The sequence below is a fragment of the Podarcis bocagei genome (assembly GCF_964188305.1).
Source record: "Podarcis bocagei genome assembly, chromosome: 4".
NCBI classification, from domain to species: Eukaryota; Metazoa; Chordata; class Lepidosauria; order Squamata; family Lacertidae; genus Podarcis; species Podarcis bocagei.
In genome coordinates, this window is record NC_138128.1 from 15,479,588 (window position 1) to 15,504,025 (window position 24,438).

General features: G+C 45.4%; 1 protein-coding gene and 1 long non-coding RNA gene across 2 annotated transcripts; one reads left to right on the forward strand and one right to left on the reverse strand.

The window, feature by feature from the left end:
- Window positions 1-540: 540 nt before the first annotated feature.
- On the forward strand, window positions 541-24,438 carry TNFSF10 (TNF superfamily member 10). Its single transcript, XM_081190642.1, has 5 exons — window positions 541-813; window positions 14,951-15,094; window positions 16,816-16,861; window positions 19,450-19,554; window positions 20,694-24,438. Exons 1-5 carry the CDS (start codon window positions 691-693, stop codon window positions 21,149-21,151), a joined length of 876 nt encoding a protein of 291 aa, XP_081046768.1. The 5' UTR covers window positions 541-690; the 3' UTR covers window positions 21,152-24,438.
- Window positions 11,587-12,804, reverse strand: LOC308585229. Its single transcript, XR_014007174.1, has 2 exons — window positions 12,399-12,804; window positions 11,587-12,181 (listed from the first exon to the last, which is right to left on the reverse strand). It is a non-coding gene; the product is annotated as an uncharacterized lncRNA (long non-coding RNA).

Sequence of the window (24,438 nt, forward strand, 5' to 3'; positions counted from 1 at the left end):
ACGTGACCCGGAAGCTGTATGCAGGCTCCCTCGGCCAATAAAGCGAGATGAGCGCCGCAACCCCGGAGTCAGCTGCGACTGGACCTAATGGTCAGGGGTCCCTTTACCTTTACCTAGTCCAATGCTCTAACCACTACACCTACACTACACTGGTCGCTGCCAGGAGATCACATGGGGTAGCCCCTCTTGCCATGGGAACTCCCTGTCCCTGACCATGTTCCACACTGGCTAGACACCCCAAGGTGCCACAGACGCGCCATCTCTGTTTGGACCCCTCCTGTTTATACTTTGCACCACGCTGACGGAGCACCCTTTGTAGGCCGAAAGCATCCCCAACTGCTTTTGCAAAGGGGTTGCAAAGATTTGCAAAGCACAAAAGAGCGCTGCAGCTCGTTCCGGAGCGTTAGGAAGAAATCCGCCTTGCTTCCTGCAGCTTTCTATCTCTCGTTTCTTTCAAAAGCCCTTAAAAGCTCCTATGGCCAGGGAGGAACAGCAGGAGGAGTAGGAGGAGACATAAAAGAGTTTCAAATGCGGGAAGTGGCTCCACCTTCATTTAAAGAGAGGAGTAGGAGAGGCTGTTGAGCACAGCCGCCGTCGTGTCTGCCTCTGCCCCCAGCCCGCCCCACCGAGAGAGACACGCAAGCGGATGCTCGGGGCGCCGCGCGCTCCCCTTTGTCTGCAGCGAGCATCATGCTGGCTTCCAGCGGCCCCAGCACCGGCCAGACCTGCGGCCTGGTGCTCATCTTCTCGCTGCTCCTGCAGTCCATATGCGTGGCTATTACCTTCCTTTATTTCTCCAACGAGCTGCAACAGGTCAGTGGAGAATTCGCGCGTGGGGGGGATCCGTGTTGGGGTTTTTTTTTCCCTCGGCCGCAGGCAAGCGGATCCTTGCAGCTTCCTCGCAGTGCATGCCTATGTGTATATTTAGATAGATTGCAGAGGTCTCCTCGGGAGTAAATCCCGTTGAGTTCACTGGGGCATAGCTCCCAGGGAGTGCATGCTTTAAAAAATAAATGCATGGTTTTTTCCTTCTCCATTTTGCAGCGTTGCCTTTATGCTCCCACGCGAGTTGCAACACGTTGGGCTTGTTTCTCCGGATTAAGGGCCGGATCGCTCCCGCGCCCCAACTTGCCTGCCTTTCTTACCCTCCCTTAGTTCTTTGTTCGTAAAGCAAAAGGAAAGTTGTGCCATTAGGCGGAGAGGCGTGGTTAATTCGAGGGATCCCAACGATCCCCACCAGGCTTACTTTGAAGTAAAACTCCTAGGAAGGGAGAGGATAGTAAAAACGGGGAAATGCTTCAATTGCGCGTTTGTTCTGACTTCTTCAAACTCATTTAACCATTTGTTTTCTTTGCCGGACAAAGAAACCCGGGGAAGTTTAGCATTCAACGGGTTCCATTTAATTGAAAACAAAAGTTTGGCAGGAGTTAAGCCTATTTGCCTTAAAGTAAGTGCCACTGATTTCGATGGGGCTTACTTGCAAGTAAAAGTGCATGGGGCGGAGTGCTCGTTTTGCAGCCCTGAGCGCGCGCGCTTATTTCCGAGGAAACGGAAATTGCACGTCTGCAAGCCGATGCAACTTAACTCTCAAAGTAATCCTGCATTGAGGCTATAATGCTTCCGGCAGGATCGGGATCCCAGTGCTTTGCGAGTAAGTTCCTCGCGAGCAAGTTTCATTGGTCGCAACGGGACTTGCTTCCGAGGAAACGGGGCAAAAGATTTGAATGCGAGGTACATTACAAGAACTCTTCCCCCTCCAAATTAAAAAGTATGTGTGGCGTTCCAGCTGGGACTCCTTCCAACTCCACCCAGCTTGGCCAATGGCCAGGGATTTGGGCAACATCTGGAGCGGGGGTGGGTGGGGAACCTGTGGCCTTCCAGATGTTGTTTGGCTCCAACCCCCAGCAGTCCTCATGGACCTATGGTCAAAAGGATGATGGGAATTGTAGTTCTGCAAATTATGGATAGCTCAAACCTTCCCCACTCCTGGCAGTAGGTCTTCGGCATAATCAATAACGCTGCATCCCCATCATGCTATCTTTCTGTGTCAGTAGTTTGTTCTTTTCATTGTGTGGGTTGTGCGCATTCCGGACACGCAGTTCCCTCCCATAATCCTGGCCGTCGGCCACTTTGGAGCTGCAGGAAAAGTTTTTGCAGTTTGATTCTGCCTGTTGTGAAAACTCTGACAAAATGGCAAAGGGGGGAGAAAAAAAACATTGCTCACTTTGGGGGGAGGGGGTCCGACAGCTGGAGTCTTTGTCCTTGCCAGAATGGATGACCCCCAGATGGCCAAGTGAAAAAGATAAAAGGGGCTCTTCTGCCTTAAACCATCAATGGTGAACCAGATGTTTTGGCACTCCAGCCCTCATCATCCCTCACCATTGGTTGTGCTGGCTGTAGCTGAAGCCGTACCCCTGCTGTACAGCACAAATGTTCCTTTTTTAAAAAAAAAATAATATTTATTAAAAGTTTAAAAATTAAAGAGAGAAGTAAGAAAGAAGGAGAAAAAATGAACAGCACAAATGTTCCTTACCTTCCCAGGTTCTTCCTGCTGTTGAAAATGTGCTTTCAAACACTGCAAGGGGCAAATGGTTTGATGTGTAAGAGACTTAAATGGCTCCATAATCCTCTCATAAAACAGAAAGGCTTCGAAGCTCTTTCCCAAACCTAGAGTGCTTTTGTTTTCAAATAGTGGCTTAACTCAACTGGCATTCCAAGCTGTGACCAACAAGTCCCCCTGTTTTTGTTTTGCTTCCTTCTGTTAAAAAAATAAAGAAAAAATGGTCATAAAATTTTTGAGCTGGTATAAACAAAAGGCATCTTGGAAAAGAGAAGTCTTTGATTGCTTAATTCCTTCTGTATCTCGGTTTATCTTTCCAAAGGAGATAAAGGGTTCTGTTTGCAGGATAACCTCTGCATTTGGCTCTGGAAATTATGTACAAGTTGTTTTGATGAGCGTTTTTTTCTGAGATATTCCATGGGATGGCAGCCTGCTTTGTGCATTCCTTATCAAATAGCCCAGGTTGTACACCTACAACCAACTTTGGTGGCAAGATCTGTGGAAGTTTGCCTCCTCCCCTTTCCTTAAGGAAGCAAAAATGCCCATAACAAAAAGAGGGTTTTCGATCTGGGTGCAGGACAACAGTGGTATTTCTCTTTGTTTTGTTTTTTCTTCGAAAGTAATTTTCCAACAAACACAAATAACAAACACAAATAACAGCAAACATTAGGCAAGAAATAACTGAGGATCTTCCCAGATTGATAGCACATTCCAAAAATAAGGCTGCACGGTTTCTTACATTCTGAACTGGAGAAGATTTTGCATGTGTGTGTGTGTGTGTGTGTGTGTGTGTGTGTGTGTGTGTCTCATTTTCGTTACATAAAAAACAATGCAATAAAAATCTCTCTTAGTGGTTGTAATAAAAAGAAATAAAATTGCCAAGCATCTCTCATTCGTAATACGCCTGAGGATTACAAGCTCGTGTTCCAGTTGTAGCAACATGCCACCAAGTTATCTTTCCATCACGGAGATACAGTGTAAGAACCTCTTATCTGTTAATGCAAATCCAGCCCAGCCATCAGGACTCCTGAGCAAAGGTGGATTCTGGTAATACTCACAGAAACTTAAGAGTAATCTTGTGTGCAGTTGTGTACAGAAGAGTTATTTAGGAATGAATGAATAAATAAATATCTGGATTACCTGCATTGTCATGGTGCAGGAGACATAGAAGAACTTTGATTCTCACACCTCTTCATACACAAGAGTTCTCATATTGGTACAGAAGAAGGTAGAACAATCTCTTGGGACCCCAAAGAGGGGGGCATTCACACGTCCACTTGCATTTTTCTGTTCTCTCCACTTCCGTGAACCAAAGTGCCCTTCTCATTAGGAAGAGTCATTCAGATACATCTTTACTGAATGAATAGCTGGGTAGACTCTTGCAGAGATGATTGTGGGGTGGGGAGAAGTCTGTTTTCCTTCAGCACCGGATAAACTACAACTCCCATCATCCCTGATCAATTACCCTGCTGTCTAGGGAGGGTGGAAGCCTTTGGGAATTTCAGCCTGGCCTACCTGACAGGGTGGTTGTGAAGACAAAAGAGACAAACTAGGGTTTGTCAGCCCTATGCGACTAGATGAAGTCCCAAGTTACCAATGTGATAAATGCTCACTCTGTGACCAGCATTGGTGCATAACTTCATTACGATTTCTTGTTTGGACACACAAGTGTTTTGGTCACACGGGCAACTCACGAGCTATTCCTGGAGGGCTTGCAGAGGAGGAGGGGCGCCTTACTGCTTTATTTATCTTTACTGTACTTGCACTTTTTATATACTGGGGCTGCATTTCCCACGCTTTCCTTCCTCTGAATGAGGATGATCATGGTCAGCGAAATTGTAGGTCTCAGAATTACCCTGTGCTCCTCTTTCTTGAGAGGGCAAACATCTCTTTCTGCCATAGACTTAAGAAAGTTAGATTGACACACACAGCTCAACAAGGTGACTTGGATTGTTCCTGTCTGTGCTTTGCTAGGGGGAGCAGACCCGCATGCAAGTCAGAGGACTATCCTCTTGGCATGCAACCAATTTGAGCTGGGAAGGGAATCTCCAGCCACAATCCTGTTACATTGGGCTTCAGATGCAAACAGGGGTGTATTTATATTTTACGGAGAGTTTTACAGTGAAATCTGGCATCTTGAGAACTTGTAGTGTTCCTTCTGTATGTGCAAAAATACAACCCTTTAGTTAAGTCTACAGCAGGGGTCAGCAACCTTTTTCAGCCATGGGCCGTTCGGTCCATCATCCCTCAGACCATGTGGTGGGCCAGAGTATATTTTGGGGAAAAATACGAACAAATTCCTATGCCCCACAAATAACCCAGAGATGCATTTTAAATAAAAGGACACATTCTACTCATGTAGAAACACACTGATTCCCGGACCATCTGCAGGCTGGATTGAGAAGGCGATTGGGCCGCATCCAGCCCCCGGGCCTTAGGTTGCCTACCCCTGGTCTACAGTGTTTGTACAGAAGAGCTTTCAAAACATGTGGTGCAGTTTCAGGGTGAAGCGGGCAGAAAAGTGTGCTGTTAATTGTGTTGCTCAGTTGTTCCCAATTAGCTAAGTACTGCAGACCCCCTGTTTTTCCAAGAGCTAAGAACATGGACCGCCTACTTTTGAAAATTTAGCTAACTCTATGGTAGTTTTTGTTATGTGAACGCTGCCATGGGCAGCGGACCACCAGTTGGGAACCACTGGTATAGCTCATTAAACTGGTGGTGCAGACTCCCTCAGGTCTCTGCTGAACCTTGATTACACAATCTATTACCCATGTGGTCTTTTATACAGCTTTCTGCCAGGGCTCTTAATACAAGCCTGCAGACGGGCTTTTCTCTTACACCAGGGTTAGCCAACGCAGTGCCCTCCTGGTGTGCTGCTATGCTACAACTCCCATCTCCTTGACTATTAGCCACGAGACCAGGGTGGATAAAAATTGACTATTTAAAAAAAATAAAAACAAAAAATCAGATTTTTAAAAATTTAAATCAGATTTTTTAAATTTAAATTGGATTTTTGAAATAAAATGCTTTTGGAGGAAAAGTCTTTCCAAAGATAGTTTTCTATTTAAGTTACATTATAGTCCAAAGGCTATTCATCAGGAAATAAGGATTTAAGTTTTTCATGTGTGCTAAAACTCAATCTAAGGTGCGTGTGTTTTTTTAAATAGTTTGACCATGTCAGTTAACAAACATGGATACATATGCTATATTGTTACTGTTTTAGTTAAATAAATTGTTTAAATAGTTATTAAGGAAATGATTATTTTTCGCTTTCCAATAAAGTACAGCAGAAAAGTTGTCCAAATATAAACAGTTATCTTCTTAAACCTCACAATAATTTCATAATTATCGGTCAATGTATTGGTAATAGTATAACCAAATCAGTGAGTTTTGATATAACTGTAAAAACTACTCTGAAAATTTATTATTCCAAAAATGAAACCTTCATCTGGTTGTAAATACCAGCAAGAATGAGTCTTTCTGTTAAAAAAATGAATTAAATCAAGTCTTACTGACTAGTGATTTAAATCAAATCCAGCCTGCACAAGACTGATAGGAGTTGTACTCCCAACATCTAGAATCTTGGGCTTTCCGGATGTTCCTGAACTACAGTTCCCATCAGCCCTAGCAAGCATGGCCAAGGATGATGGGAGTTGTAGTTTGACACCATCTGGAGATTCTCCACAACTGTACTAAGGGTAAGGGAGGAAGTGGTGTAATTTGGTTTGTGCTTGGAGGGGCAATACTAACAGCATAGAGCCAATTCATTGTGCTTGAGTGCAACACACACAACTGGTCCAAAAGTCTAGTACTGTTGTCCCTTTTCTAGGTCGCTGCCCATTAATTTTTCAAAGCGACTTCCTTGTGCACCTATTTACCTAGACATGTTGCTAGTATTGTCTGCTTTTAGCAGAAGCTAAACCTGACTACATACAGTGGTGCCTTGCAAGACGAAAAGAATCCGTTCTGTGATTCTCTTCGTCCGGATTAGCGCTATTAGCGGCTTTTAGCGGCTTATCTGCTGATCGGATCAGCTGATAAGCGGCTTAGCAGCTTAGAAAAAGGGGGGGAAAGGGAAAAAACCCAGCAGGAACTCGCAAGACATTGTCGTCTTGCGAAGCAAGCCCATAAGAGATTCATTTTGCGAAGCACCTCCAAAACGGAAAACTCTTTCATCTAGCGAGTTTTCCGTCTTGCGAGGCATTCGTCTTGCGGGGCACCACTGTAATTGTTCTGGAAACCGCAATGCCCAGGTGTTTTCTCACTGTAAACTCTTGCCTGCTTCTCTGTAAATTTTCCTGCAGTTTATGGTGCAATCCTGTAATCTTGCTGTTTCACAAGAAAACAAACTCATTGTGCCGGATTGTGCAAGTAGTGGGTGGAGGAAGTCCAGGACTGGTTCCTGAACACTCATGCATTTATCGTTTTCAGAAGCAGCTTGGCTGGTCAGCACACCGCTTATTCTCTTGCCAGCGCCCCATAACCCTATGTCCAGTTTTATCTCCCAATTCCAATTTTGTTCAAAATCCGGATCTTGGAATTTAGAATGCGTTCTGCAGACGAGGCAACAAGTTCTAATGCAACCCAAGCCCTAGGCATGATTACTCTGAAATAAATCCCACAGAATTCAGTGGATATTACTCACAAACTTAAGTGAGCATAAAACTAATCTTAGTCTGATTTGGGTTGCACTAGTGCACAACCTGTTTTTTCTTTGTTAGTTTTAAATTCCCTGTATTTATGGAATGGGGAGAATTATCGTTTCACAAAATTCCCGCCCTCTTCTGCTTTTGGAGCAAACACCTTGGGTAAACTAAGTGATGAATAAGAGGAATTGATAGCTAAGGAGCAGATAGCCTTGAATAGAAGAAATGAAACTGTTAGCTATAGACCAAGCTGCATTTGACTTTAACTTGCTATTTCTGCTTCCCCTGACCTCATTCCCTCTATTCCCTCTTCCTTCCTCTTGTTTGTTTTCCTTTTCTATCAAGTTTTCAATTTTTTGCGGGGGGGAGGGTTATTGCATTGGTCATAAATAACTTAACTAGACCATGGGGAAAAAATGTGGATAGTTTGTTAAAAAAGAAGTTCAAAACCATTCAGGCAGAAGATCTGTTGTGGTTTTCCTGGAGTCATCTGAATCTGCCGACTCGGCCACCCGCACAACATTAACCTTAAATAAAGCCCTGGTTGTTGCTGAGAATGAAACTCTCCCATGCAGAGTGTTCTGGCTAATTGCAAGAGTCATCCTCGTGGGCTGAAAACTGCTCTGAAAGCGAAAATTCTGAGACACGGCATAGCTACAGAATGTTGGACTTTCAACAGCGTGTTGCGGGAGTTTCAGGGGAAAGAGAATTGCTAAGCAGGAGAACAGGGGAACTTTTTCTTCAATCTGAAGACTGCATGATGTCGCTGGCCACTTCTCAAGTGGTAGCTGGGCAAAGGGGAAGCGGGTGAAATAATGGAAGTTTCTCTGTCTTGGCGGGTCACACTGCAGCTACAGAGGAGTCCAGAGGTTTCTACACACCCACAAACCTCTTTCTCCATCTAGGCAAGCAAAGAGGCATTTCCAGAGTTCCAGGGCACATTCTAGCTACGCAAAAGGAAGCTGTGGAGCAGCACTGGGGAGAAGAGGGGTCTGGAAGAGTCCTGAGGGCCACACACACACAGCAGTGTTCAAAATTCCCCAGGCGCATTTTGCGATCAAGTGAAGGTGTCTTGGCACCAGGTTTGGCGACTGACATCTCCACAAAAGATGCTGTGCACCGGCCAGCCGGCTGATCCGTGGAAATTTATTGTCACTGGCTTGTTTTATTCGATGTTTTAATGTGTTGTAAATCGCTTTGAGTTTTTTTCCTTTAAAATATAAAGCGGCAGAGAAATGAAATTAACAACAGTGAATTTCACCGATTAGCTTATATATATATATATATATCCGGATTTCTATAAGACTGGCGCTAGGCTTCACGGTTGATATGGAGGATCTCACAGTGGAAGCACAGGGCTGCCCATCCAAGTAGACCACCGTTCAGCCTAGTCTATTGAAACACTTCCCCCTGCCTTCCTGCAACCCATTGAATTTGGCTGCTTTCTGTTGTTGTTCAAGTGCCACGTCATCTCTGGGGCCACATCCTCTGAAGTTGGGGGGTTCTAAGAGCCTTGTTCAAAGGGGGTTTCCTGCAGGATGTGGAACCAGGAAGGGGAACAAAGAAAATGACTCTTGACCACCAGTAGCAGCTTCCTCCTTGCAGGGCTCTCAGTGAAGGCAACATATGGAAGGGAAACTCTGTTCTAACATATGAAAATGCTTTCCACAACTTGTTTGCTGTGTGGAAGGATGAAAACGCAGCCACGTGAATCTGCTGAGTGGATTGGTTCTTCTGAGATTCCTCTTTTGGGTCCCACCTCCAAGAGGAAAATCGTGGATGAGTAACCCAAGTTGGGTCCTTCTGGAGAACACAAAAACTCTGCATGCTGCTTTTTGGAACATTTTGGCTGGCTGTAGCAGCATTTCCCCCGAATGTGGATTTTGAGATTTTAAGTATCGCTCCCAACAGGGTTGCGAAGAAAACAAATGAGCACTTAATTTTTTGGATGCTGCAAGAAAATGAAAAAGGGGAACCCCGCCAGAATTGACTTTATTGTGTGTGTGAGTAGATCACATTCCTTGAACGAAATCACAATCTCGTCGTATTTGATACCAGCCTTCGGATTTGGAAGCCGCAGAAGCAAATGACCCATGCAGGTTTTTGTAGCTGATGGCTTGGAGGATTTGGAATGTGGAGATATCTTTATTATCTGGAGCAAAGGAAGAATGCGAGGCATGCTGTTCTCATTGGAGACGTCCTGTTTTCTCTGCTTTTCCTCCTTCTCCCCCTCCAGGTTCCTCTGGCTTTTACCTTAAGCTGAGGAATGCAGATATGCTCCAGGGGTAAAATGGTTTTGATGGGTCAAGAGAGGCAAGCTGGCCTGTGTGCTGATTTTTCACAGCCCTGTATTTTTTCTTGCCTGGGCTTCGTGCAACTTTCTGGCTCATAGTTTGTGAGAAACTAGCCACCGGCAGAAAATGACGCTGAAAATTCCCCCACCCAGTCTGCCCTGGGGTGAAGCCAAGTCATAACAAACTGGGTTAGAAGGGAAATGGGCTTGGCTGCTATTACTGGCTTGGTTCCATGACAGAGAAAGAAGTTTGCTAAGCTTGGATAGAGCTTCAACTAGTTGACAGTGGGGTTTTTTGTTTGTTTGTTTGGCCACTCTGTAGTTTTTAAGGTACCTCCAAAGACCTGAGCTGTGCTTCAAAGCTCGCACAGAGGTCTTCCTGTACGCCTTCAAAACTTGTGCAGAAGTCTCCATATAGAATTGTAGAGTTGGAAGGGACCACAAAGATCATTTGGTCCAACCCCCTTTTCAAGGCAGGAATCTTTCGTCTAGTGTGGAACTCATACCCACAATCCTGAGATTGAGACACACAGAGAAAGAGAGGTGCAAATTGCTGCAGAGTTTTGCTGGAAAGGAATGCAAAAAAAGGTCTAATTCTCTGAAAAAGGAAAGCAGAGGGCGTCGTCGTCCACTAGATGCATGAATGGGGTACGTTTGTATTGGTGGGAGCCCAACAATGGCAAAGAAAAGAGCCATGATGTGGTGTGATGGCAGTATTTATAGCAGAGATGGGGGAACCTGTGGTATTCCCAGTGTTAGTGGACTGCAACTCCCGTCTTCCTCATCTTACCACAGCTGATGGGAGTTGTAGTACAACAACAACAACAACGTATAGAAGGCCACAGGCTCCCCACTCCCGGTTTATAACCTGAAGGCGGCTTCGTTTCTCTTCTCCCTGTGAATTGACAGGTCCTCAAGAGGTTCCGAATCATGCCAAAGGAGGAAGAACCCACCGCCAGCGGCTGGCACACTTCCCACATTGATTGCATGGGTAGGTTAACTTCTAGGGGATAGTTTGGCTTTGCGTTTGATGAATAGGGAGGGAGGGAGCAGATGCGACTGGAAGAAGGGATTGCTAAATGCTCCACCTTGTTTCCCTTTTAGATGGTGGCCACCAAATGAAAGATGCAACGGCAGGTGGAATGAAGAGTGAGCTGCCTCCAGGAAGACCTCAACTTTCTTCCAACGCTGGATAAGCCCACCATCATCCAGTCTCCCAAAGGTCCAATATTAAAGTCCATAGTACTGCTTAATACCATTTTCAGGGTGGGTGGAAGATTTTTATTTTGTATTGTCTGGTGGTTCTTCCCTCCGATTAATAAAATGGTCATTTTATTTATTTTTAATGTGTCTGCTTTTGGTTTTCTTTGAGTTCCAGAATTTCCAGTGTTTTGCAAACATACTTTCATTTCATTGGGGATTCGCAGGGGCATTCAGTTAGTCACAAGAGTACGCATAATCGGGTGGATCTTCAGCCTGATCCAGTTACAGGGCCCCCTCTTCGTTTCTTCACAGTGGTGTGCGCCTGTGGTGATTCGAATCTGGGTTTCACTCCAGTTCTTCACACCACCTGAGGTCTGCCAAGAGCAATGGAGATTTTGCAGATTTGAGAATCTTCCTTTCAGTGCTGAACTTTTGCACAGATCATTTTTACATCTTGCCGCTGCCCCCTAGTCCAGCGGTTCCCAAACTATGCGATTGGAAAGATAAATAAATATGTGCCTTTGGTATAAGGGCGACGAAAGAATGACTGATTTCTCTCCTGAAAAGTGCTCCACGACTCAAAAAAAGTTTGGGAGCCGCTGCCCTAGTCAATAGTTCCTGAAATCCTCCTAATAGGATTCCTTCAGAGCCGCATGTTGGCTTAAGTTTACAGAGGCAACTTGGGGAGACAATTCTTTATCCATTAGCCTCTTCCACGAGACTTTATTGCTGTTTTAGTCGCCATCCCAAGTTTTGTACACACTTTCCCTTCCAACCCCAGTTGCTCCACTCACAGTCCTCCGATCCGCCTCTTCTCAGCTCCCTTACTGCCTCCAATCTTGTGGTCACATTCCTCCTAAACCTTCCTCTCTCTTTTTGCCGCCGCCTCTGCTTGGCTCTCCTCCTCCATCACACCCCATCGCCTGGGACCTAGTCCGCCTCAGACTGCAGCCAAGACAGGTCATCTGTGGCACAGCTGTGTTTACATCCAGATGTGTTGTATCCGGTGAGGTGCAGGAGGCAGGGCTGTCCTTGGCTGCCTCTCAGCTTAAGGATGCAAAGCTCTGAGGTGCCAGCAACCTCTGTTTACAAGTCCTCCACACCTATGAAATTATCGATTGGGGGAAAAGGGGGGTGGGGAATCCTGTTCCTGAGGCTTTCTAATGAGCCATGTGGTAGAATCGAGCATGGATTCCTAAGGGGAACACAGTGAGGGATCCAGTCTTTAAAAAATCCAGTGACTTGTATATATTATTGAGCAAATTTGCACAATTTATTCCACACTGTTGCTGTGCATCATTTATTCTGGTTATGCTCATCAGATGCATTTGCCCCCCACGGTGAGGATGGGGAAGAATATTATTTGATAAGAACTGTAGTAGGTGCTCAGCAGTGCAATCTTCCACATGTCTACTCAGGAGTAAGCGTCACTGAGTTTGTTGAATTGATTGTCCTAAGAAGATTCCGTACACATCATAACTGAATACAGTGGTACCTTGGGTTACATACACTTCAGGTTACAGACTCCGCTAACCCAGAAATAGTACCTTGGGTTAAGAACTTTGCTTCAGGATGAGAACAGAAATCGCACAACAGCAACAGGAGGCCCCATTAGCTAAAGAGGTGCTTCGGGTTAAGAACAGTTTCAGGTTAAGAACGGACCTCCGGAACGAATTAAGTACTTAACCCAAGGTACCACTGTATCTGAACAGTCAGGACTGATGGTCGGTTCTACTACTGTGCTGAACTGTTTCCTGTCTCTTTATTTTGAGCAGGGCTCGCTCACACTTTGCCTTTGCACCACACTTTCTAGGCATGGGGTTCACGCTTTAAAGATCTGTGTCAGAGTCTCCCCGCATTTATGCAGACCTGAAGGAGCGTCTCCACCCCCATAATTCAGCCCAGACACTGAGATCCAGCTCCGAAGGCCTTCTGGCGGTTCCCTCATTGCAAGAAGTGAGGTTACAGGGAACCAGGCAGAGGGCCTTCTCAGTAGTGGCGCCCACCCTCTTCAGATACCAAGGAGATGAACAACTACACAACTTTTAGAAGATATCTGAAGGCAGCCCCGTATAGCGAAGTTTTTAATATTTGATATTATTTTATTTGGTTTTTTTAAAAAATGTTGGAAGCTGCCCAGAGGGTGGGGTATTATTATTATTATTATTATTATTATTATTATTATTATTTATTATATTTTATTTTGCCACACCACTATCCCCAAGGGAACCTGCTCTTTAAAGCTGAATCTGGACAAATGGCAATTCGGTTTCCCCACAGAATAGTTTTCAGTGAGAGTGGGGGGTTTTTTTAGGGAAAGCGCTCCGACACAGAGTTTTAAAGCATGGACCTGTACACACAAGAGTATCTGGATGAGGCCTTAGTGGAGGATGGAGAGTAACAGATGTTTGCAAAGAGGCCCAGGAAGGAGAGAATATTATATTATTAGGGTGGGGGGAGAGAGGGAAAGGGAAAGGAGCTGAAGGGGGCCAAAACATGTTTAAAACACCCTGCGTGTGCACTCTGAAGTGGTAATGTACTTTTTACAAATAAAGCTCCCCCCCCCTCGTACTTCCGTCGACACAGACCTAGTCGTTTTTCTGGATTGTTGAGGATCACAACTTAACGGCTTTGTGCTTAAAAACGTCTGCCAAACTGGCTAAGTGGCCAACGACGCATTGTAGGGTTCCAGAGTTTCTGCGGAAGATTTGTACCCCAATCCAGCAAGAAAAACTGATGTACTGAAACAGTCCGCCAGTAGCTGAAGCAGATGCGAAAAAAGATGCTTGCCAGGTCCCAGTGAAGTAGCTAGAAAGGGTCTTTCGGTGCCTTTTAATGGAGAAACTGACTGGTTGCGTTCAACAACTCCTCTGCAACTAAAGCTAGATTCAGGGTCCGTAGCATTCAGCTTGCCAACAATTTGATGTGACTTTGTGACTTATTTTCTTGGGACTTTTCTTTGTATTTTACGAGAAAGTTTCGGTGTAATTGTAAAATGCTATTTTCATTTCTACGTGAATCAATACACTTGGGTGCAAGACTCTCCCTTTATTTTTCTTCTGCTAAATCTTGGGTATATCCTGCTTCCTCCCCCCCCCCCCATAACAAACACAAAAATGTTTTTCAGCTCCACAAATGCTTTAGTAAGCTGCCAGAAATCTCAAGAGTTGATACATACTGGTTTGTTTTCAAAATGGAATTGGCGCAGTTCCAAAAATCCTCCCCCATATTTTATAAACAACCAATAAAAAGTGGTCCATTAAATGCATTCATGCAGCACGATTTGATCTGTGTTGTGCCTACTCAGAAGTAAGCCTTCCATGAGGTTCCATGAAGCTTGCTAACTTAATATCCCATAGACAGTTATGTGGGGGAAATCCCCATCGAACTCAATGACGTTTGCATTTGAGCAGACCAATCTAGGATCGCACTGTGAAATCAAATGCTACCCGGGAGCCATATTTCAAGGAAGAAAGTTCCACAGAATTGTCACACTGATGATGAATTTTCTGATGATTCTGCCGAAATCCCCTCCCTGTAATATAGGGTGAGATGTTTGCATGCAGCGTCAAATCGCTGGCATTTGCAGTTGAGAGAAACAGGAGAGGGGAAGACCCTCAAAATGCTGGAGAGCTGCAGCCAGTCAGAGTCAATGGTACTAATCTGGATGGACAAATAGAGTTATCTAGTGTAAACCAGCTCCCTGGGATAAAATGGTAAAGGGACCCCTGACTGTTAGGTCCAGTCGTGACCGACTCTGGGGTTGCGGCGCTCGTCTCGCTTTATTGGCCGAGGGAATGTGGCCAGCATGACTAAGCCGCTTCTGGCGAACCAGAGCAGCGCACGGAAATGCTGTTTACCTTCCCACCAGAGTGGTACCTATTTATCTACTTGCAGGGACCGAGCAACGGGAGCTCACCCCATTGCGGGGATTCGAACTGCCAACCTTCTGATTGGCAAGTCTTAGGCTCTGTGGTTTAACCCACAGCACCAACTGCGTCCCTTGCTCCCTGGGATACATCTGCTTTAAAAATAAGACCAACCATTTAGGTCTTTTATAAACGCCTTTTTTTTTTCTTTTTTTTTCTTTTTTGCAATGCAGCATTAAGAACAGAAAGGGCTTTGCTACTTACCTACAGAAGAAATTTCTGATGTTAACTTAACTGAAATTTTGTGCATCTCCCGATCTCTCTGGAGTTTTGCCCAATTGTCTTACACTTCCTTTTTTTCTTCTTTTTCCAAACACAGCTTCGAGATACTTACTCGAAGAACGGCTATGCTTGCCTTACCAAAGAAAACTTTTTCCTGGAAGACTTGGATGATTCCAGTTACAATGAAGAGGGAGACCCCTGCTGGCAAGTCAAGCTGCAGCTCTTACGGTTAATAAAGAAGGTACGCCTGTAATACCTGTATCAAGTGAAATCAGAAAAAGAACTTTGCTACAAGAATCTTGGCCCCCTTCAGGGCTTGCAGTTTTTGTAGGTCGAGTACCTAAACACATGGAAGGGTGTAGCTAGATCTAAAGCACTCTTCCCCCAACCAGGAGCCCTCTAACTTGTCCGGACTACAAGTCCCAGCTAGCATGGCCAACAGCCACAGATGATAGAAACAAAATAAATATTATTACTTGCTATGTTTGCGGGCCATAAGTAATTATTAGAGGCCAAAGAGCAGGGGCTGATATAATAAATAGTAATAGTAATAAACGCAACAAAAACTTGGAGACGCTGTGTGTGTTATACAGGTAAATTTTCTATGCTGCCACAATGGGCTATGTCTGTGGGGCATACTTTCTGTGGCAAAACTGGTTTTGCCTCCACTTAATGTATGAAATGGCTCTACCATTCCTATCCTATACCTGTATATGTCTACTCTGAAGCCCACACCATTGAGTTGAGATTTACTCCCAAGTAAGTGCATATAGGATTGCAGCCTTGAGCATGATGCCACAGACCACGCGCAAAGCAAGAGCAGATCCACAAGCGTCTCTCTTATGTCTAAGGCAGTGGTTCTCAACCTGTGGGTTCCCAGATGTTGATGGACTATAACTCCCATCATCCCTGAGCTCTGGCCTTGCTAGCTAGGGGTGATGGGAGTTGTAGTTCAACAATATCTGGGGACACACAGGTTGAGAAAGGCTGGTCTAAGGCATACTGAATCTGCTTAAGTAACCCAGAACATGTAGTCTTGCTTAAAAGGGGCTCTGCTCTCCTGTAGAGCAGCCTCAAGTCCCCAGATGGTTGTCGGACTACCAATTCCCCCAATACCTGCTGACTAGGAATGATGGGAGTTGTAGTCCAACATTACCTGAGAAAAGGCTGCTGTACAAAGAAGACTTTATAGACAGGTTCACAAAAGCATCGAAAAGATGCACAGTTGAAAGGTCATAATGACAGCACAGTTAACATCACTTACAATGTTATTTGTTGCATTTGTACTTTGTGCAAAGAGTTTTGCTTATAGCTTTGTATTCTTGGAACCTTTTGACGAAGGGCAGTTAAGAAATAATTTTAAGCAGATAATAATAATAGTAATAATTTATTTATATCCCGCCCTCCCCAGCCGAAGCCGGGCTCAGAGCGGCTAACAACAGTAAAATAATACAGCATTCTAAAATCAATTCATTATAAAATCAGTTCAAATCAAATTAATGGCAACCATTGGGCTAGAGTTCTGTGACGATTACCAAAGGAGGGGGTCCGGCTGTGCCCTGACCAAAGGCCTGGTGGAACAAACAGTTCTGTCTTGCAGGCCCTGCGGAAAGATGTCAAATCCCGCAGGGCCCTAGTCTCTTGTGACAGAGCATTCCACCAGATCGGGGCCACGGCCGAAAAAGCCCTGGCTCTGGTTGAGGCCAGCCTAATCTCCCTGTGTGCATTTCTTAAATGAACAATGCCCACCGTGTCCAGCATTATTGACAAGAATCCTAGTTCCCCAAAAGGTACGTAGCAGTCTTCCTTAAGGTAGTGTACCTTAAAGGGTAGTGTACCTCACAATCTGCTATCCATCCTTGCTGTGCTGGAGTCACTGCTAGGCAGCTTACAGAATGGAATTCTGCTACTCTTAATTTACCAGGGAGGGAAAAAGCTAACCGATTGTATTTGCACTTGCAGATGATAGCCAGGAACCAAGCAGAAGTGGCAGCCTCCTCGGTCCAAGGTATTGATGCAGGCAGCACATTTACTCACTGTATTGGGCTGGAGAATGGGGGTGGATATGAGAAGTAAATATGCTGGTGTTGCAAATGCCCAATGACTAAATCCACTGGAAACTTGAATGTGTAGATTGTGGTGGAAGACAAGTCGTGTGTATGTGGGGGGGGGGAGTGCATCAGTAGAAAAGGCAAAGAATGTCGTTGGGGAAGCGCCATAGCTCTGTACTTCGAATGCAGAAGGTGTGTTGCAGGTTCAGTCCTCTAGTTACTACTACTTTAGTAAGTACTACTACTACTTTAAACATTTTCTTGTTGTTGTTTGTTGTAAACCACCACCAACAAATTATTTATACCCCGCCTATCTGGCTGGGCTTCCTCAGCCACTTTGGGCGGCACCCAACAGAATATTAAAAACAAGATAAAACATCAAACATTAAAAACTTCCCTAAAGAGGGTTGTCTTCAGATGTCTTCTAAAAGTCAGATAGCTGTTTATTTCCTTGACATCTGAAGGGAGGGTGCCACTACCAAGAAGGCCCTCTGCCTGGTTCCCTGTAACTTCTCGCAGTGAGGGATCCACCAGAAGGCCCTCAGAGCTGGACCTCAGTGTTTGGGCTGAATGATGGGGGTGGAGACGCTTCTTCAGGTATACAAAAGTACATGCCGCTTTGTTCAAGTTGTACAGCCTTTTCTACAGATCGGTTCCATTTGTTATGAGACGTTAGTGTTGAATACAGTTATGAGGTCAGGAAGAAGTTTGCGGGGGGAGAGAGGAGGGGTGGCAAAATTTATATTTTTTGCAGTGTACTTGTGGGGTTTTGTGTCAGCGTCAACTAGACGGGTTCACTTTCTATTCGCTTGTTAGGTTTCCTCAGTAGCGAGAGAGGTTGGGGGCCTAGGGTGGTATACACAGAGTTGTATCCAAGTCAAGAGGAGACCCACTGACAATGACAGACGTGACTAATTTAGGTCCATCCATTTTAGTGGGTCTGTGCTTAGTTGGATACAACCTATAATCTTGGAGGGGGCCTGCACCGTCTAATCCAGTTGCCAGTTCTAATGCAAGGAAGCTAGGACTAAGACACCCCCCAACAGATAATAATGATGATGATGATGATGATGCCGGGCTCAGAGCGGCTAACAACGGTAAAATAACACAGTTTTCAGAGTCAAATTAATGGCAACCATTGGGCTAGAGTTCTATGAGGATTACAGAAGGAGAGAGGGGGTCAGACTGTGCCTTGGCCAAAGGCCTGGTGGAACAGCTCTATCTTGCAGGCCCTGTGGAAAGATGTCAAGTCCCGCAGGGCCCTAGTCTCTTGTGACAGAGCATTCCACCAGATTGGGGCCACAACCAAAAAAGCCCTGGCTCTAGTTGAGGCCAGCCTAACCTCCCTGTGGCCCGTGATCTCCGAGATGTTTTTATTTGAAGACTGTAAGATCCTCTGTGGGACATACCAGGAGAGGCGGTCCCATAGGTACGAGGGTTCTAGGCCGTATAGGGCTTTAAAGGTTAAAACCAGCACCTTAAACCTGATCCTGTACTCTACCAGGAGGCAGTGCAACTGGTATAGCACCGGTTGAATGTGGCTGTCCACCTTTCTGCCTGAAAAGCCCAACTGGTCCATTGCGAGAATGCATTCGCCATTCAGCAGCAGGGATGCTCAGCTGAAAAATCTACTACCTTTCTATAACTTAAGCCTATTAGATCTAGTCCCGCCCTCTGGGGTAGAAAAGACCCAGGTCTTTGACTCCTCCACTGCAACAGCCTTTAAGGTATTTGAAGAGAGCTGTCATGTCCTCTTGACTGACATGTTCTCCAGGCCATTTACGACCAGTTCATTCATTCTTTTCCTCCTACCTGGGCTTGTTTTCCATTTGGCTGACGATGTTTCATTGCCTTCCTCTGACCCCGTTCCGGTTTCCCTCCATCAGGCCCTAGCCGATGGGAAAGACCTGCTAAAGCTCTTGGAGAACTGTGGCCAGTCAGGAGTAGCCAGCACTGGGCTAAATGAACAAAAAGTCTGGAGTACCAGTGCACCTGACATGTGAAACCGTGCCTCAGGTGGAACCACGTGAGTCACCTGTCTAGCCCAGGGGTTGTCAACCTGGCTCCTACCGCCCACTAGTGGGCTTTTCAGGATTCTAGGTGGGCAGAAGGGGGTTCTATGGCACAAGCTGAATCCTCCTTCCATCAAGCACTGGTGGGTGGAAAGGAAATTTTACCATCAAGGAAGATGCATTACTGGGCGGTAGGTATAAAAAGGTTGACTATCCCTGATCTAGCCCAAGCACCACCCGGCTTTGACTGTTAGCTGTTGTCCAAGATCTGAGGCATAAGTCTTTCCCCATTGGCTGCTTTTGTCCAGAGGGTTGGGTCCAAATGTGGCCAGCTCTCCATGGGCTACCTGGGTGGGGCTGGCCACCTGCCGCTCCCCTGACACCACACGACACCAGGTGTTTCAGCTGCAGGCTGCAAAGGGAGAATGAGGACCACTACTCCATATGCAAATCCTGTCTCGCCTGCAGCAATGCTGTGGTTGCGATAGTAATTCAAGATTAAAATCCTGACCTTTCTTCCTCTTTCATCCAAGGTGATGCTTCTACTGTAGATTCTACTGTGAGTCAGAGTGTCGTCCCCAGAACAGCAGCTCACTTGACTGGAAGCAGAATTGGGAAAAGTGTTTGGGCCACACAGAGTAAGTCGCTATGTTACTCCAGCAAGAGTATGTTTATATTTTTAGGTCATTATGCACCTGCTAAATTAGGTAATAAAAGGAAAGCATTTGGGTGTTGCTTTTAATGTGCGATTCTGCTGCTGTGTTAAATATTAGATGGCTATTGTTTTAAATGGTATTTTTTTTATTTTGCTTAATCGTATTTCTATATTATTATCACTGCTATTATTATTAATTAAACTTGATGGTTACACAAGAGGTCTCCAAGTGACTTGCACCGTAGCTTAAACATAACTATAAATGCATTACAATGTGACACATTTACACAGAAACACATGCAATTCATAAAAGCACTCAAAAGCAAAACATAAGCCACTCTGGAGTGTTCTCTGAGCAGAACAGATAACATCTATCTGGTGTGGGGGGAAACTTTGGCTCTCCAGATGTTCAGCAGCTGCAGCTCCCTTCATCTGCTGTCATTGGCTATTGCTTGCCGGGGCAGATGGGACTGTCGTTCAGCAACAGAGATTCCCCACACCAGTCCTATATGTTCTTAAGGTTGAACTCAGAATTTTCTGATTGGTTGATCGCTTTATAGTTAAAATGGGCATCATCCATGCACAAGAAAAGGGGCATTGTTAGCAAGCTTGGAGAAACTCCCCAGGATTTACAGCAGCAGATATTCAGAAAGAAAACGTAAGTGGTGGGAAAGCCTTAGGGAGAAAAAACGGCACAATGCGAAGCATGTTCAGTGGCTACAGAGTGCCATGTGTCTTGGTGGGGGATGAAATGGAATATCCTGTGAAAGGGCTGGCTGGAACCTAGAACAGGAGCTCACTGTACATCGCAACACATAGCTGCAGGTCCCACCTGTATATTGCAGCAGCAACAGCAATAAACAATAACATACACCATCAAAATGAATGGTGAGCTGTATGTCTTTCGGAGCATTAGGGTGAGCAAAGAGACCGGGTTGAAATAAAAAGCTGTCAAGAACTTCCAAAAGTACTCAACTTGCAAAAGTACACATTTGCAATTAATTCATCATCGCTATCATTATTACCGTTAGCTTTGTACTTGAAAGGTTTGGGATTTACTCTGGATTATTATTTTTTACACACCTAAAATACACGTTTGCCTTCTTTTCCAACCCGCTGCAGATTCCTCGAGCAGAAGCCGTTTTGGAGTCAAAATCGGCACGTGGCAGACAGCCAGCTGGCCTCATTCTTTCCTCCACAACGTAGGCTTGTTGGACGGGGAGCTGATAATACTACAAGCGGGCTACTACTACATTTACTCCCAAACATATTTCCGGTTCCGTGAAGAGGAGGGTGTTGAGCGCCGTTCCGACCCTGACTCGGACAGCGTCAGGAATCCCAGGCAGATGGTTCAGTACATTTCCAAGCGCGTTGATACTTACCCAGACCCGATTCTGCTGATGAAAAGTGCAAGAACTAGCTGCTGGGTGAAAAGGGCAGAATACGGACTTTACTCGATCTACCAAGGGGGAGTGTTCCAGCTAAAGAGGAACGATCGGATTTTTGTCTCTATCAGTGATATGACGCTCGTGGACATGGATAAAGAAGCAAGTTTCTTTGGAGCCTTCCTGGTCTCTTAAAAAAAGAAGGGGAGACAGACTGAATCAGAAGCGCCTTAAAAGAAAAAGACCTGGCTTTGAACTGCACAAAGACAACACTCAATTTTCTGCATGCAGAAATGGAGCCCATGTGCAATCCTATTGACAGATGAACTGCCAGCGAGAGCCTGAAGTTGCCAAGAAACAAAACAAACATCATCTGTCAATGTCTGTAAAGAAAGACCGGGTGCTAATGGCTGCCATGCCATGTATATGGAACTTGTAAGAAACCGTGTCCAATTTCACTTTGGAAGAGGATAGGGCTGTACTAGTCCTGTCCCCTGAGAACAATATAGACTGCAGAAGCACTACATACAGTTCGTTGCGCCTGCATGCTGGGAAACCACATGGACCTGCACCACCAGATGATGTAGCAGATAGCGTTTGGTGGAGTGAGAAGGTGGTCTTTGGCAATGGGAACTTTCAGGATAAACGGTTGGTTGCCTCTGGCCAGGTTATTTCCACTGCAAACCTTTCACAAGCAGGAGGAGCAGAGATTGAGAACTGTCACATGGAAGAGCCCTCCCAGGACTGGACCACTTCATACTGGAGGGGGGGAGAGATAACGCTGGGAGGCTAAACTACTTGACATGTGAACATTGCACATGAATGTTTGGGAGGTGAGGCATTAAAATATGGGGTCTGCTTTACGCTGTCTGAAGAGGAACAGTCCCAGAAGGGCTACACCATGTGACATATTCCATATTTGCTGTTCACCTCTTACCAGTCATCTTATTGGTAAAGTCTACAAGAGAGCAGAATTTATGCATGGTGGGCAATCATTATCTGATTATACACAAGATTGGGAAAATGACCCACATTGCAGGCTGCAAACTGTTGCCCACTCGTTGAATATTTCTCTTTAAAACCAGGCTACTCTGCCTTGGTACCCTGATTTTTTTTTTGTTTTTAAACCTTAAGCCCACCTTAATAATTTTTTTTAAGTAATTACATGAAGAAATAACATACTTACAAAAACAACATAGAAGTGTTCACATGCACAGACCTTCTCAACCCAGTCAAGCCTGAACACTGGAGATAAGGTTGCCTTTAACAGCATTTGAGCTGTGCAGAAATCAGTTCTAATGTAGATGAGCATTATGACTGATGGGGTTGATGCTAATTGCACAAAAACAGGGCCTAGTAAAAAAAAAGTTGGTAACTCTGAACTGGAAGGTGTCTCCAGTATGTGATGCTGCTCCACAGAAGTGAGTAATCTTGTGTGTTTTTTCGCAGTGGCGGTGGGAGAGACATTTTTTAAGACTTGTGGTTTAGCTTGCATATGAACCAGGGATCCACGTTTAAACCAAACACTTGGAACAGTTTCATAGTAAGTCAACTTCAAACCATGGCTTATGAAGCCTACTCACTGGGACTAGGCAGAGTTTGGTTTGAACCACGGTTTCCTGGTTTTCACATAGTGATATGCCAGGAAATAGGGAGCAGCACACGGCCTTCTTTGTGTTGTTGCACTCCAATCTGGGAGTTGGACTCGCAGCAACACATTCTGGGCTGCACATTCTCTGTGCCTGCATTAAGCCAAAATTCTTTTAAAAGAGAAACTCCTGGCCATTCAGGAGCAGAAGGGAGCAAGGCTTTGCTAAGTCGTCTTGAGGATTGTCTGCGTAGCACTAAACTGCAGCAGGGGGAACTTGAGGTCCTCTGGAGGCTGTCAGACCCCAACTCCCATCATCGCAGACCACTGACAGGGCTGATGGGAGTTGTGAGTCTGATATTATCCACAAGGCCACAGTTTCCCCATCAGGGCACTAAACTGTGGTTTAGCGTTACATGCACAGCAATCCCCAGCATCTCTAAAAAGGTGGCAACAATCTGTGGCATTTACCATTCTCAGGGAGATACTGTTAAAAAACAACATATATTTTGAGCCAGAGGGTGCTTTTGAGTAAGATCCAAATACAGGAGTGATGGTATGGAAGATGAGTAACACATTGCTTGCATTTTATCTTTTTCTTTAACAGTGGGCGCTCGGGTTGCGAACGTGATCCGTGTGGGATGCATGTTCGCAACCCGCGTCTGCACACACGCGGGTTGCGATTTGGCGCTTATGCGCAAAGCGTGATTTAGTGGTTCTGCACATGCGCAACCGCTGAAACCTGGAAGTAACCTGTTCCGGTACTTCGAGGTTTCGGCGGTCCGCAACCCGAAAAAACGCGACCTGAAGCTGCTGTAACCTGAGGTATGACTGTACTGGCAATTGGACCTTGAAACGAGAGCCAGAGGAACAGCCTTCTGGCTCCTCCTATCGGCACACACCTGTTCAGCTTTGGGGTTCCATCCTACGTATTGGTTTCACAGATGCAGGGAAGTAGATGCCAAAGACTTCTGCCGCAAGCGCATCTCTTGCCACACTTGACGGCTGCAGGGGAATGTCGAGTTGGCAAGGAGTTACTGCAGGGTCTGTATTGTGTTAAAATCTGCCGTGTTTTTTCCTAAAGGCCTCTCGTACTCATTTGACTGGGCTACAGTGACCTTGCCATGCATCCCAGAAAAACACAGCTGTTTGCTTTTACAATTTCTCTTCCGTGTTCTCAGAGAGAACTCCAGGATCACGAAGAGTGGGGCTGGGCAGTGGGTGGGTAGTATAACTAAATAGGCCAAAAGCTTTCCTCAGTTACTAAACACAAAACAGAATGCTCGATGAGTGTTTACTCCTAAGTAAGGTTGCACAGTGCTGGAGCCATATGTAAGCCTCTCTATTCCTCAGTCATATATGAGTAAAAGTAGCAAATTTTGTGCCTTGTGTCGGGGGCGTGTGGGAGCATCCAGCCTCCATATTGAAAGTACATGTGTGGGGCCATTGCCTCACACAGTCTCTCCCCCCCCCCTTGCACATTCAGGTGCCATCACAAGGGGCTGTGTGAGTGTCCTAATGTACGCACGTTGAACTCCATGCAAGGGGCAATCCTGATTGAGCCAGATTCTGCCCTCAGCCTGGAGGAACATGAGGCCGGCACCTGTGTGCAAATGTACGTGAGCTCCTTCTCAAGGCAGTGGAGGGTGCAGGTGGCTGCTGGAGCGTGGCCACTGCGTGCAACAGGGTGGAGCTAAGCCAGAATGGCCCCCTCATGTTTTCTTCCAACATGTTGAGGGGAGGGAGGGGTCTGTCACTGAGCCCCTCCCAAGTATAATTTTGCATTGTAATGTTTCTTTTCATTTAGAATTTTGTATAAAACTTAAATTCATTGTGCAGTTTTCTAAGATGATTGTCAAATTTTGTACATAATTTTTTATAAAAAAATTTTTTT